Here is a 15,337-nt window from a genome sequence, read left to right as displayed (position 1 = left end):
CGTTTTCCTGGAGATCTTGCCTACTCTAACCTTGACTTACAACAGCATCCTTCACGGTCCCATTCTCTCACCCAGTACCACAGTGATTCATTGTTTCTGCTCCAAGTCCGTGGGTATATTTTCTTCTAGTACTGTATGACATTTTAGCAGTCTTCTCCGTCGATCGAATCATAGTATTTCAAGGGACGGAAAGGGGTGCTTGAATAAGGTGACGTAACATCAACAGTGTTGAGTTGAATATCTGTTTGTACATTCAGTTGTTTATTCAGCTATTTCACCCTGACACACTTGTACTGGTACATTCTCGTTCCCTCTCCTGCTGCTGCTACTGGTGAATATTTTTGTCTATCTCCCCAGTTAGCTTTTAAACTCCTTGAGGGCAGGGACTGTGTATCTTGCTTCTGTTGCACTCTCTCAAGTGTTCAGAGCAGTAGTAATTCATTCACTTAATGGTTTTTATTGAACACCTACCGTTGCTCCTGGAGGCCTTTCCCACCCTGCTCAGGCGAAGCGGGTGGGCAGCAGAGCTCCAAAATGGAATTGGGGGGAGGGTGGCCTCAAAGCTAACTGGGCGATCCAGCGATCATGCTGGATTGTAAATTCCTTGAGGGTGGAGATTGTGTCTGTTAACTCTGCTGTCCTCTTCCAAGCCCTTAGAACAGGGATGTTAACAAGAGTAAGTGCTCAGTAAATACCAGTGATTGATGGGTGGCGTGGGAGAGCCGTGGACATGCCACCACTGCCACCACTCATTAAATACAGGCAAATGGAAGCTCTCGAGAAGCCCAATTCTCCCCTCCCTCTGTGAAAGAAAGATTGGGAAGAAATTCAGTTCAGGGCTGGCTATTTCCAGGTGACGACAGATGTTTATAGTAGCTGTTACCTGGGAGGATTATAATCCCCAAAGAATGTGGGAGTCATAAAAGGTACTTCCACAATCGTGACCACAGGTTGTCGGAAAAATAACAAACTTGCTTGGCTCTTCATAAAGAGTGACTGCAGATCTAGAAAAAACTGGCTTCACGACTGTCTTTTTTTTTCTTTTTCAGTAACAAAAATGAAACGAAAATTCAAACAGATGGATGAGGAGTCATTCACCTAATTTGCTGAAGAGCATTTCCTCCACTCCAGAGTTAAAGAGAACTTAGTTGAGCCCCCATAAGAAAAAGAGTAATAATCGACTGGAGTGATCCATACCTTTGAAAGCTGTCCGGGGAGCCTTGAACCATAGAAACGATAGCTTAGACTCGGCAGATGTGATGTGAAAAATACCACACTTTATTGTCATTTGCTGTTGCTTGCTGAACTGTGAAAAACCACGTAAACTATATTTAAGCTGCTTTCTGTCTTATTGCCAATCACCTTTTTGAACTTGAAAGTGATATTTTCCTATCGACTCTATAGTTATTTCATCTGCATGTATTCAGTGATTTTTGTGTAAACCAAGTATGTAGTCAGCTTATCTATTTAAAAAAAAATCTGTCAACACGTGGTGAGTAAAAGTGTAAATTAATTCTGCTTTTTTCCAAACTATAATCACCTAAGTCTACGTTGTTGGAAGTCTATATTTCGTACAAGGTTAATGTCATATGTCTGCACATTCTTTGTGGAAAACTAGCTTCTATAAAGGTATCTTCACTGTTTACTAGTGAAATGAGAGATAAAAAGCTATTTATAACAAGGCCTTATGTTGTGTACATACGTTGTCTTTGAAATACTTGTGATTTCGTTTTATTGCTTGTAAAAGAGAGTCTATAATTTATTTAGTAAATACTACTGTAAACTATAGTTTTATTGACAAATAAAATATTTTGTTCTCAATGTCTGCAGTATGTCTATTTCAAATGATTTCTGCATGGAACCTGAAAAGGTAAATGGGTGTATTCCTGCTGAAATTACCATTTGGGAAGCACAGTCAAAGAAAAAGAAAATCTACCACGAGTGAATCCCCGTACTCGACCATCCTGCTTGACTGGACAGATTTGCTGAAGACAAGCCACTCAATAATGACAGAACAAGAGAAAATAGACTAAAACTGCTCTAGGGGAGATTTGTTTTTGCCATTGAAAGAACAGCCCAACCGAGAGGGTTGAGAGATATTCCACTGGGTTTATGATGGAGGTTATGGGCTCTGCTTCCTTGGCAATCTCTCAGCAACAAGATAAACCCTCTTATGTTGGGAATGGGTGCAATGTGATCCCTCTACCCCCCACCCCTACCCCCAGTCCTCATTTCTGAATGCTGGGAGAGGAATGAAATGACTTCTGCAGTTCACTTGGAGCCACGGGAGTCTGTGATTACACTGAAATGCCCAGGAATGTTTTGTCTGTTTTCAGTGAGAATTATTTGGAAACCTCCGGTTCCATTGCCAAGAGACCAGATGTTCGGGCTTGCCCACAAGCCAAGAACCCGTAATTATTTCGTTCCAATTGGCCATTATTATTTGCAGTGGAGACATTCCGAAATAACCCAAAGCTCTGTGCTCTATTTAAAAATAACGGTAACCATCTTTAAATAGCATTGGGGCGGGGGGGTGGGGGGCAGGAGTGGCAGGGAGAGAAGTCTCCAGAGGTCTCTTGGAGCAAGTTGTTGTGTGTCTTTCCTGCGTGCCTGTCAAAAATTTGTGAATTCTGTAAGGAAGGCTGACCAATGTCTGAGTCGATCCAGACAATAGAAGAGCTGCGAGGACTAGAGCTCTTGGAAGATGCTTTGGAGTGCTTCACTTTAGCCAACCAATTGGCCTGTGGAACTGACTAGGAGGCTGCCAGAAGGAGGACACTGGCTGCTTCCCCAATCTTGCTTCCCTTTAATCGCCTCACGCCCTTTCACTCTCCCTCCACTGTAGCTGTGCAGCTGCAGCAGCAGTAACAGGGCAGTGTGCTGTGGAGAATCTTCCCCCAGCAACCCTTCTCTCCCTTACCCAGCTCCCCAGGGACCCCTTGGTCCCCTGTTCTCTATCTGCTGTGGAAGCGAGTGGTGTACCACAAATGATATTGTCGTGATGACCTGATCAGTGTATGTAGTTTGTGCCTGAGCTGCTGCATCTCTTCTTTGTCTTTGCATGAAGCTGGTACAAGACAACACTGAGACGAGGACCTGGGTGCTAATCCCAGGTCTGCCATTTGTCTGCACTGTGACCTTGGACAAGTCACTTAATATTTCTGTGCCTCAGTTTCCTCATTTGTAAAATGGAGATTACCTGTCCTCCCTTCTAATTTAGACTGTGATTTCCACGTGGAACAGGGGATGTGTCTGGTCTGATCCTCTTCGTACAGTGCTTAGCACATAGCGAGTGCTCAACAAAAAACATGATTATTATTATAATTATTATTATTATTATTATTATAAATATTATTAGAGAACACTGCTTTCCAGAAGGGAGGACTGGGATACTGATACAACTTGAGGTGATTTGATGGCCAAACAAAGGGCTAAGTGCTAGGGAAAATTCAGGGCTGGGTAGGACTGAACAGGCAAATTGACATCCATAACTCCAAGTCCACCCCCTTCATCCCTTCAACAAAGTTTCCCCTTCACTCTCACCCATTTCTATCTCTCCTCGGGTTTTCGTTCTGATAACTTTTTAAAAAAACCCTTAAGTGTTCAGAGCTGTTAGGACTTATACAAAAAAACTTAGAATGATCCCTATGAAAAGCAGAATGAAAATACAGCTAACAAAACCTGGACCCATAATAAAATTTGAAGCAATCTGCTGGAAAGAGATTATGCCCAGTTTAATCCTAATTAATATATGAACCCATTAAAAAAACAGACTGATGATTAATTGAGAGCAGTAGGGTAAAAACAATCCTCGTTTCTAATAATGATGGTATCTGTTATATCATCATTATTGTATTAATTTGTAATATTATTATTATTTTATTCTTCCTATTCATCTATTCCTTTTCTTATGGAGTTCCTCTTCACCAACATTATGGCTGAATTTCTTGCACTGTTTTACAGGCTCAATCAGGCAGCAAAGCTTCGCTTAGTATGATGCTCTGCACACAGTAAATGCTCAATAAATATGACAATAAATAAAGCACTGTGAGAATCAAAGAAGGCGTTTGACTAAAGCTCACTCTTCCATAGTTCCACCTTGTTTTACTTGTCAGTCTAGTGGCCTAGCCTCAAGGGTCCAGGAAGGACTCAGATTTAGAGAATTTAGAGGAGATAATTGCAATGGACTTGGCCTGCTTACTTCTTTCCATTCATAAGCTTTCAAAGATGTGTAGTTGACTTGCAAGAGAATTCTAGGCGAGTGCATTTGTACACTTCAAGAAAATAGGCATGACATTCACTCTCTGAGTTCCACCTCATCTGAATGTAGGGTGGACAGAGATTTTTATACTGAACAGTCCAGTTTTCAGCTGTCCCCTCTCTGGTTCTGAAACTACATCGGGTGCCCTTTTTATTGTCCAGTTTTTTTATTTTAGGTGCTAAATCTCCTTTTGTGGCTTGGACACTGCTCTGGACTTCACACAGATCTGAGAGGAAAACACAAAAGCTCTGGAGCAATTGGGAGAGTCGAGGTGCCCCAGGAAAACACTCTAGGTTCAGGCTTACTTGGGCCAAATCAAACGTAGTTCTGCAAAATGGCATCCATGTGATATCACCTTGTTGTGTGGCCTGCCAGCATCGTGTGTGTTGTCATGTGTGACTCAGGGTCTGGCTTTTTGGAATTCTGTCATTTGCCACCCTAGTTGGATGGTCTTCCTGACATATGCGCTTAGAGCCACAAGGTGGATGTGGCCAGAAACACCCGAAATTTAAATTTACTTGAAGCAGTTCCGTGATGAGACACTTTAACTGAGAGTGATCCTAAAATCCGGGGACCTCCTCCAAGATAATCCTATTCCATGTTGGATGATTTTATCGGTTTCTCAGGGAGAAAGGGAGAGGTGGGGTGGGGTTTCCTCTGACACCTCATCAAGCGAGGCAGCCCTGTCTCCCCAGTGCAGGCAGCTCCGGACAGCCGAACAAGCCTCCCTGCTTCCACCCCATCCTGAGGAGCCAAGAGCCATGCGGGCGCTGGGGGTTTATGGTTTATGGAGCCAGTCGAGGGGGTGGGCGTGATGGAGCTGGGGGCTTACCGGAAGCAGCGTGTTTTAGTGGAAAGAGCAAAGGTTTGGGAGTTAGAGATTGTGGGTTCTAATCCCGACTCCACCACTTGTCAGCAAGTCACTTAACTTCTCTGTGCCTCGGGTACCTCGTTTGTAAAATGGGGATTGAGACTGTGAGCCCCACGTGGGACAACCTGATTATGAGAGACGAGCAAGGGCCCGGGCCCCTTGGCGACTGGTGTGACAGGCACCAACCTCTACCCATCTGCAGACACCTTTCTAGCTATTGGTGAGAAGGAACCCTTAGGGGGCCTTCCATTTATTCAATCGTATTTATTGAGTGCTTACCATTCATTCATTCAATCGTATTTATTGAGCGCTTACTGTGTGCAGAGCACTGTACTAAGCGCTTGGGAAGTACAAGTTGGCAACACATAGAGACGGTTCCTACCCAACAGTTGGCTCACAGTCTAGAAGGGGGAGACAGAGAACAAAACAAAACATATTAACAGAATAGAATAAATAGAATAAATATGTACAAGTAAAATAAATAGAGTGATAAATACGTACAAACATATATACATATATACAGGTGCTGTGGGGAAGGGAGGAGGTAAGGCGGGGGGGAGGAGGGGGAGAGGAAGGAGGGGGCTCAGTCTGGGAAGGCCTCCTGGAGGAGGTGAGCTCTCAGTAGGGTCTTGAAGGGAGGAAGAGAGCTAGCTTGGCGGATGTGGGGAGGGAGGGCATTCCAGGACGGGGATGACGTGGGCCGGGGGTCGATGGCGGGACAGGCGAGAACGAGGCACAGTGAGGAGATTAGCGGCAGAGGAGTGGAGGGTGCGGGCTGGGCTGTAGAAGGAGAGAAGGGAGGTGAGGTAGGCGGGGGCGAGGTGATGGAGAGCCTTGAAGCCGAGGGTGAGGAGTTTCTGCCTGATGCGTAGGTTGATAGACAACCACTGGAGATTTTTGAGGAGGGGAGTAACATGCCCAGAGCGTTTCTGGACAAAGACAATCTGGGCAGCAGCGTGAAGTATGGATTGAAGTGGGGAGAGACAGGAGGATGGGAGATCGGAGAGGAGGCTGATACAGTAATCCAGAGGGGTGAACGAGAGAGCGGAGTCGAGGATGACACCGAGGTTGCGGGCTTGTGAGACAGGAAGGATGGTAGTGCTGTCAACAGTGATGGGAAAGTCAGGAAGAGGGCAGGGTTTGGGAGGGAAGACAAGGAGTTCAGTCTTGGACATGTTGAGTTTGAAGAGCAGGTGAAGCAGGTGTCCCTGGTCCCAAAACCAATCTAGAGATAAAAGCCAAACCCTCCTCAAATGACAATTTTAGTGAAAAGTAAAGCAAACACTGAGATCAGGTCTATACTTAAAAAGTATCTCAGTAGACGGATAACTCTGACCAAAAAAAAAAAGCACTTTGGCCTTAGCTGAAGAAACAATATACAGAGAAGCTGTATGGCCTAGTGGAAAGAGCATGGCCCTGGGAGTCAGAGAACTTGGGTTCTAATCCCATCTCTGCCACTTGCCTGTTGTGTGACCTTGGACAAGTCACTTAACTTCTCTGTGCCTCAATTACCTCATCTGTAAAATTGATATTAAATCCTTCTCCCTCCTACTTAGACTGTGAGCCCTATGTGGGGCAGAGACTGTGTCCAACCTGATTAACTTGTAACAACCCCAGAGTTTAGAACAGTGCTTGCCACATAGAAACTACCATTATTATTATAAGGACACAAAGGACAGACACACAAACATTTTAAACAGAGAGACACATTAAATCCCGAGGGTTCCTGGGGAGTCATACAGTAGTAATCTTCATGGGGCAGGTGAGATTTTAGTGTTCAAAGAGGCAAAGGACATAGTTTGGCAAAGAAGAATGGGGCGAGCATTTTCAAACACAGGGAATGGAGTGCAATGGCATGAAAGTTTCACGTTTGGGACAGTGGACAGATTCATTTGCTAGGAACAGAATATAAACAGGGATGTAGTTGGAGAAGGGGAGGGGTAGTGGTCTTCATATAATTTTATTTTATGTTTACTGCCAAAGCAATTTGGAATCATTGGGTGAGAAATTCTAACTCTAGGATTGCCGTTAATGCTATTTTCCCTATGTTGGCAGAGGAGGAAAGTACCTAGCTCAAGGTTATTCATCAAAACAGTTCCAGAACTTGGATTCAGACTGAGGTTGCGACTTCGGGCCCATAATCAGTCTACTAGGACAGGTTGTTTCTCTTATACTATGACTCACTGTTGGAAATCAACTTGGTTGCGCTCCCTTACAAAATACCTTTGGAATTGAAAGTCTAGTACACCCACTGACTTTCCTTTATCAATTAATCAAACAATGTTTAATGAGCTAAGCAATTCCCTGAGAGTTAATAAGGCCATTGAGGTACATACTATCGATTGATTAATTGCTATGGGAGCGGTGCTGCCTAATGAAAAGATCACAGGACTGGGAATCAGAAGTCCCAGATTCTAGTCCCAACTCTGCCACCAGTCTGCTGTGTGACCTTTTGCAAGTCACTTAACCTCTCTGTGCTCTCAATTGACTCCTCTATAAATTAAGGATTAGAAACCTGCTCTCCCTACCTGGAAGCCCTGGGTGGAACAGGTAGTGTGTCTAATCTGATTCTTTAAAATCTATCCCATTGTTCAGAACCTAGTAAGGCTTATTGAATACCAGAGTTCTAAGTACTGTGGAAGTACTGTGATGATAGTTGGGAGGATGTGAGCTGGGAAGAAGAAAGGTTGATACAGGAAAGCCTCTTGGAAGAGATGGGGTTTCAGAAGGGTTTTGAAGAGGGGGAGAGCTGAGGTCTGCTGGACTTGAAGGGTTGGGAGTTCCAGGCAGGTGGAAGGGTGTGAACAAGGAGTCAGAGGCAGTTGAAACCATCAGGCCTAAATTCAGCCCAAATCTCCCCCGCTTTACCTCCCCTGTTCCCCTCCATCTCATTTCCACTCTCATCCTTCTCAACCATCTCTCAAGAGACCATCACTCGGCTGTTTTCAAAATCCACTTTTCCAACTGCGCCTCTGGCCCCACCCGTTATCTAAAAAGACTATGCCGACGAAGTGGGGGCCTCATGTTGGACAGGGACTGTGTCTGGCCTAATTAACTTGTACTTATCCGAGCGCTTAGAACAGGTTTTGGCACAAAGTAAGCGCTTAATAAATGCCATTTTTTAAAAAAAAGTTTAATTTTGATTGTTTCAGCCAGCTCTCTGCCCTGCCACCTGCTGGCCAATGAAAGAACCATCGCTATTTGTAATTTCCCACATTCGCTTAATCTTGGACTTGCTCAAAATAGGGAACAGGCTTGGAATTATGCTATAATTCTTTCTTCGTACTGTGCCTTAAATCGAAATACAGTAAGTCGGGATCAATTTTTTTTCAAAGTAACAATGTTTCAAATGGGGAATTGGTTCCTGAACAAAGGTTAGATACCTTATTTCTAATAAAATTACCCAGAATTATATATTCAATTAATAATAGTAATATCATATTATAATATAGCTACAGAGAGAATCCACAATAGGATAACCAACTTTTACTTCATCAGAAGTAAGATGGATGTGTTAACCATCCTTAGTGACCTGGAGATCAAGTACCTCCCGTTTCCTCCCTTCCCCCCTCCCCCCCTCTTTAAACTTTGCCTTTCTTTTCCTACCCCTGCCATTGCGGTTTTCAAAATTGTTTTCCCATTTCTCTGCTGTCCCTGCGAGTTCCCGACCACTACCTCTGGAGCTAGTGCCATAAAGGACGCTAGTGTTGTTCACCTGCCTGCTGTGTGACCTTAGGAAAATCACTTAACATCTCTGTGCCCCAGTTCCCTCATCTGTAAAATGGAGATTCAATGCATGTTCTCCCTCCTATTTAGACTGCAAACCCCATGTGAGACAGGGACTGTGTCCAATCTGATTAACTTGTATCTACCCCAGTGCTTGGAACCCTGCTTAACAAATACCATAATAATGATAAATTTAGAAACATTGTAGATGTGGTTTGTCTTAATTTAAAATGCCTTAAATCAAGGATTGCCTGAATCAAAAGTAGAGCTCTGGCGTTATGGTAGGTCAGCCTCTGAAATACTTTTCAAAAATCAGTCAATCTATGGTATTTAAGGAGAGCTTATTGTGTGCAGTAAACACAGAGAGTAGTGGAGAGTAGTGGTAGTTGTAGTAATAGTATTTAAGTCTTACTGTGTACAGAGCACTGTAGTAAGCAATGGGAAAGAATACAAAGGTGGGAATTAATCACAGTCCCTGTCACTTGGAGTTGGTAGACTGGATCCCTGCTCTCAAAGACCTTACAATCTACCTGGGCTGAAAATTCTCTCTGACTCCTATATTTTCCCAAGCCATCCTTCTCTCCCTAGCAATCCGTACTAGAAAATGTACTGCATGAGAAGCATTAAGGCGTAGAGGATAGATCATGGGCCCGGGAGTCAGAAGGTCATGGGTTCCAGCCCCGGCTCCACCACTTGTTTGCTGTGTGACCTTGGGCAAGTCACTTCACTTCTCTGGGCCTCAGTTACCTCATCTGTAAAATGGGGATTGAGGCGGTGAGCCCCATGTGGGGCAGGGCCTGTGTCCAACCTGATTCAAGCGCTTAGTACAGTGCTCTGCACACAGTAAGCGCTCAATAAATACGATTGATGATGATGATGATTTGCTTGTATCCACACCAGCGCTTAGTACAGTGCCTGGGACATAGTAAGTGCATAACAAATACCATAATTATTATTTTTTATTATTATTATTAGCACAGATGCCCGTGAAAACTAAACAAAAGAAGAATATCAGGGACAAGCAGAGGATATTAAATATCTCATTAGTCTACTGTTTGTTTTGCTCGAGGCCTGACCTAATTTCCCTTTGCCCTGGTCCTATAAGTTTGTACGTATCTTTCGAGTTGAGTAATTTGTAATTTGAGTAATTTGAATAATCGGGTTGAATGCTTTCAGCGCTTAGAACAGTGCTTTGCACATAGTAAGCGCTTAATAAATGCCATCATTATTATTATTATTATTATTTGAATGCAGTAGATGGTATTCCGTAGAGAATGGTGCCATCTGGTGGTCAACGTTGTGATCGCTTCCCCTTAGCCACCTCGTCCCTTCTGATGGAAGAAGTGAACGTGAGTAAAGTTATTATTAAGAGGCACCTTGGAAACTAGATTCAGCCCATTTTAAAAAAAAGACTCAGGAAAGAAATTGGAAGTGAAAACAAAAGATGATGGCCCCAAACTCCGAAGATAGAATAGAAAAGTATAACAAAAGGGAAAAGAACTATGACGAGAATCTTTTTTTAAAAAATAGTATTTATTAAGCACTTATTATGTGTCAGGCACTGTACTAGGTTCTGCGATAGATACAAGATAATTGGGCTGTTCACACAGTAATCAGGTTGGACACAGTCCCTGTCCCCCATGGGGGCTCACACTCTTAATCTCCATTTTACAGATGAGGCAACTGAGGCCCAGAAAAGTAAAGTGACTCACCCAAGATCACACAGAAGACATGTGGAGGAGCCAGGATTAGAACCCAGGTCCTTCTGAGTCCCAAGCCCGTGGTCTATCCACTAAGCCACACTGCTCCTCCAAAATAGGCCCCTCACACTGCTCCTAAAAATGTGGGTCAAATGCAGGAGTGAAAGTACATTTTTTTCTTGTACATCCAGGCATTTAAAACATCAGAGGTAGGGCTGGAGTGTCTGAGACGAGGTCCTTCAGGAAAGGGTCACTATCACTCTCCCAGGTTCCTACTTTAGTTCTCCAAGCACGAGAGGTGAGGGTACCCGGTGAATTCAAACATCCCACTCACTGCTTTAATAATAATAATAATAATAATAATGACATTTGTTAAGCGCTTACTATGTGCAAAGCACTGTTCTAAACTTTATCACCATCTCACCCTCACCCACCGCCACCAGGCAGCAGGGCCAGAGAGCTGACATTCTTCCCTACTCAGCTAGAAGCCTACCTGTTGCCAACATTTAGGCCCTGGGCCATCTGCCCCCCACTGATTAAAGGGTTAGAGCAGCGGGGGCATTGGGTTGACTGTGTCCCTATCCCACCCTGCAGTGGCCACTGTGCCACCTGCCCTCTGCCCTCTGCCCTCATAGAGCTGGGATTTGAACCCATGACATCTGACTCCAAAGCCTGGGCTCCTTCCACTGAGCCACGTAACTTCTCTAGGCACGTATCAGTTTGTACTCTAAATGTGATTATTTTGGGTTAAATGCTCATTTAGTCTTAAGTCATTATTTACACATTTTGCTCTACAGAAATCTTAATATTGAGATGGGCATGTCATCCCGCGGAGAAGCAGCGTGGCTCAGTGGAAAGAGCCCGGGCTTTGGAGTCAGAAGTCATGGGTTCAAATCCCACTCCGCCAATTGTCAGCTGTGTGACTTTGGGCAAGTCACTTAACTTCTCTGTGCCTCAGTTACCTCATCTGTAAAATGGGGATTAAGACTGTGAGCCCCCCGTGGGACAAGCTAATCACCTTGTAACCTCCTCAGCACTTAGAACAGTGCTTTGCACATAGTAAGTGCTTAATAAATGCCATTATTATCATTATTATTATTATCCATAGGAATGTATTGTTTCATAATTAGGTTTAGGTCAGCCAACAGCATTTTCAAGTTTGCTAGTTGCTATTTAGGAAAGAATGATTTTCCAGAAGCTGGAGGCAGACAAATGGATGATAAAATGGCAATCCATAGGCAATGCATCCCAAACTCAAGCAGACTAAGAATCTGAGGAAACAGAATGGAACCTTGTGAGGGACAAGTGTAAAGTAGTATATTTAAGGATAAAAGTCTATCACCCAGTTACAGGAAGGGGAAAGCCTTGGTTGGGCACAAGTTTAGCAGAATCATTCATTCATTCATCAGATTGTATTGACTGAGCACTTACTCTGTGCAGAGCACTGAACTAACGGCTTTGGAGAGTTGGTAGACAAGTTCCATACCCACAAGGCACTTACAGGTTTGAGAAACTGAGATGGTTGCCCCACTGGGGCATCCATTGTGGTGGTTAGGGATGTATGCTATCTGACATCCTTAACTTTCCTTTTAGTAATGCATTATGGACCTCTCATCAGCAGCGTGGCCTAGTGGAAAAACCACGGGCCTGGGAGTTAGATGGTCCTGAGTGCTAATCCTGGCTCCACCACTTGTGTAGTGTTTGACCCTGGGCAAGTCACTTAACTACTCTGTGCCTCAATTACCTAATCTGTAAAATGGGGATGAAGATTGTGAGTCCAGTTTGGGACAGGGACTGTGCCCAACCCAATTACTTTGTATCTACCCCAGCATTTAGTACAGTGCCTGGCATATAGTAAGCACTTAACAAATACCACAATCATCATCAATCACCTCTCATCCATTGATTTAATCCCCTATTTAACTCCATTCCATGCAAGTATTTCTAACATATCTTTAGGCTGACTCTGGAATCCCATCTCTAGATGCCTGAAGACTGGGATAGTCCCTTCCCTTCTCATCCACCTTCATAATAATAAAAATAATAATAATAATGATGACGATGATGATAATTGTGGCATTTGTTAAGCAATTGCCATGTGCTAAGCACTGTCGTAAACTCTGAGGTAAATACAAGATAATCAGGTTGGACACAGTTGATGTCCCACATGGGGCTCCCAGTTTAAGTGGAGGGAGAACAGGTATTTAACCCCCATTTTACAGATGAGCTAACTGTGGCACGGAGAAGTTAAGTGAATCACCCAAGGTCACAAAGCAGACACATGACAGAGCCAGAATTAGAGCTTTATAACCCAGCTCCTCTGACTCCCAAGCCTGTGCTCTTACTACTAGACCTCACTGCTTCATCAGGGAGCAGCAGTCTCTCCCCAACCCTCTTGCCCCTGAAATGGAAAAGAAGCAATGCAGCACATGGCCCAAAAGTCCCCTCCCTGCCACTGAGGTTCTAGGGTCCATGGGACATTTCCCTTCTTCCCTGCCTGCTATCCCTGAGGAGTAGCCCTGCCCTTGACAGGAGCAGAGAGGGGACAGCAGAAGCATGGCATAATGGATAGAGCCTGGGTTTGGGAGTCAGAAGTTCATAGGTACTAATCCCAGCTCTGCCACTTGTCTGCAGCGTGGCCTTGAGCAAGTCATTTCACTTGTCTATACCTCAATTACCTTATCTGTAGAATGGGGATTGAGACTGTGAGTCCCATGTGGGACAGGGACTGTATTCAACCTGATTTGCTTGTATCCACACCAGGGCTGAGTACAGTGCCTGGCGCATTGGAAGTGCTTAATAAATACCACAGTTAAACCTACCTTCCCAACAATCATAATGTTGGGGCTGTTGTGGTGGTTTAGACCAAAGACAGCCTGTCCTGGAGTGATGAGGACCCCACCAGCAATGGTGAATGATTATTTTTGTTGTGGTTCAATTGTTGTTCTTTTCGTTGTTATTACCCTGCTATTCTTTCCCTGGGTTTCATATTCCTACTTAAAAGGTACAGATCCAAGAGCGTAGGTGACAAGGTCACTATGTGCCAACCACTGTTCTAGGCTCAGTCGCTGCTCCCCATGGGCTCACAGCCTGAGGGGGAGGGAGAACAGGTATCTTATCCCCATTTTACAGATGAGGAAACTGAGGCCCAGAGAAGTTAAGTGATTTGCCCCAAGTCACAGAGCAGGGAAGTGGCAGAGCTGGGATTAGAGCCCAAGTCTCCGGACTCCCTGGCTTTGGCTGTTTCCACTAGGCCACTAGACTAAGCAGAATACCTACCTCCCAGTGGACACCAAAATAATTTTGGCTGACTGAATAGCTACTGGATTTTCTGCACCTTGCTCAGATGACTGGTTATCTAAGTGTCTTTACCCTTCTGGGATCAGCCAGAAAATGTCCAACTTACTTCCAACAAATAGTTTACATAGTGAAAGTATCTGGTTGATAATTTACTAAGTGCCCTCTTGGGCATAAACCTCTGTGTCATATGATTCACACTGAGTGGCACGTTGCATGAGAGGGTCTACCTAAGGGTGCATTGCCCCCAGCTAAATGAGACTATTCCTGAAAGTGGACTCAGAGCCCAGAATATTCCAGAGATTATTCATTCATTCATTCAATCATATTTATTGAGCGCTTACTGTGTGCAGAGCACTGTACTAAGCTCTTGGGAAGTACAAATTGGCAACATATAGAGATGGTCCCTACCCAACAACGGGCTCACAGTCTAGAAGGGGGAGACAGACAACAAAACAAAACAAGTAGACAGGTGTCAATACCATCAGAATAAACAGAGTTATAGATATACACATCATTAATAAAATATAGTAAACATGTACAAATAAAATAGAGTAATAAATATGTACAAATGTATACAAGTGCTGTGGGGAGGGGAAGGGGTAGGGCAGAGGGAGGGAGGGGGTGATGGGGAGGGGAGGAGGAGGAGAGGAAAAAAGGCGGGTTCAGTCTGAGAAGGCTTCCTCGAGGAGGTGAGCTCTCAGTAGGGCTTTGAAGGGAGGAAGAGAGCTTGTTTGGTGAATGTGTGGAGGGAGGGCATTACAGGCCAGGGGAAGGACGTGGGCCAGGGGTCGAAGATGGGACAGGTGAGAACGAGGCCCAGTGAGGAGGTTAGTGGCAGAGGAGTGGAGGGTGTGGGCTGGGCTGGAGAAGGAGAGAAGTGGGGTGAGGTAGGAGGGGGCGAGGTGATGGAGAGCTTGAAGCCGAGAGTGAGGAGTTTTTGCTTGATTCGAAGGTTGACAGGCAACCACTAGAGATTTTTGAAGAGGGGAGTGACATGCCCAGAGTGTTTCTGTACAAAGATATTCCGGGCAGCAGAGTGAAGTATAAACTGAAGTGGGAAGAGACAGGAGGATGGGAGATCAGAAAGGAGGCTGATGCAGTAATCTAGTCGGGATAGGACGAGAGATTGAACCAGCAAGGTAGCAGTTTGGATGGAGAGGAAAGGGCGGATCTTGGCGATGTTGTGGAGGTGAGACCAGCAGGTTTTGGTGACGGATTGGATGAGTGGGGTGAACGAGAGAGTGGAGTCAAGGATGATACCAAGGTTGTGGGCTTGTGAGACGGGAAGGATGGTATTGCTGTGGTGCTGAGGGTAGGATGAGTAAAGCGTATAAATCCAAGTGCAAGAACGATGTAGAAGGGAGTGGGAGAAGACAAAATGAGCGCTCAGTCAGGGAAGACCTCTTGGAGGAGGTGTGCTTTTAATAAGACTGTGAAGGTGAAGGAAGTGGTCATCTGTTGGCTATGAAGGGGGAGGGA

The 15,337-nt window shown here is 44.6% G+C and overlaps 1 protein-coding gene across 6 annotated transcripts in view; it reads left to right on the top strand.

The window, feature by feature from the left end:
* The window catches only part of PIP5K1B (phosphatidylinositol-4-phosphate 5-kinase type 1 beta), a 353,976-nt gene extending 352,210 nt beyond the window's left edge, over positions 1-1,766 (top strand). For all 6 annotated transcript variants that reach the window (XR_005456606.1, XR_005456604.1, XR_005456605.1 and 3 more), the window contains one exon: positions 1,050-1,766. Coding sequence is in view for 1 of the 6 variants with exons in the window: in XM_038769761.1 (XP_038625689.1) it covers positions 1,050-1,052 (3 nt within the window). In the remaining 5 variants the exon portion in view is untranslated. The remainder of the gene's footprint in view (positions 1-1,049) is intronic.
* Positions 1,767-15,337: the final 13,571 nt, after the last annotated feature.

The sequence above is a fragment of the Tachyglossus aculeatus genome, chromosome X4, assembly GCF_015852505.1.
Source record: "Tachyglossus aculeatus isolate mTacAcu1 chromosome X4, mTacAcu1.pri, whole genome shotgun sequence".
NCBI lineage: Eukaryota > Metazoa > Chordata > Mammalia > Monotremata > Tachyglossidae > Tachyglossus > Tachyglossus aculeatus.
This window is presented reverse-complemented; position numbering and strand designations above follow the sequence as displayed.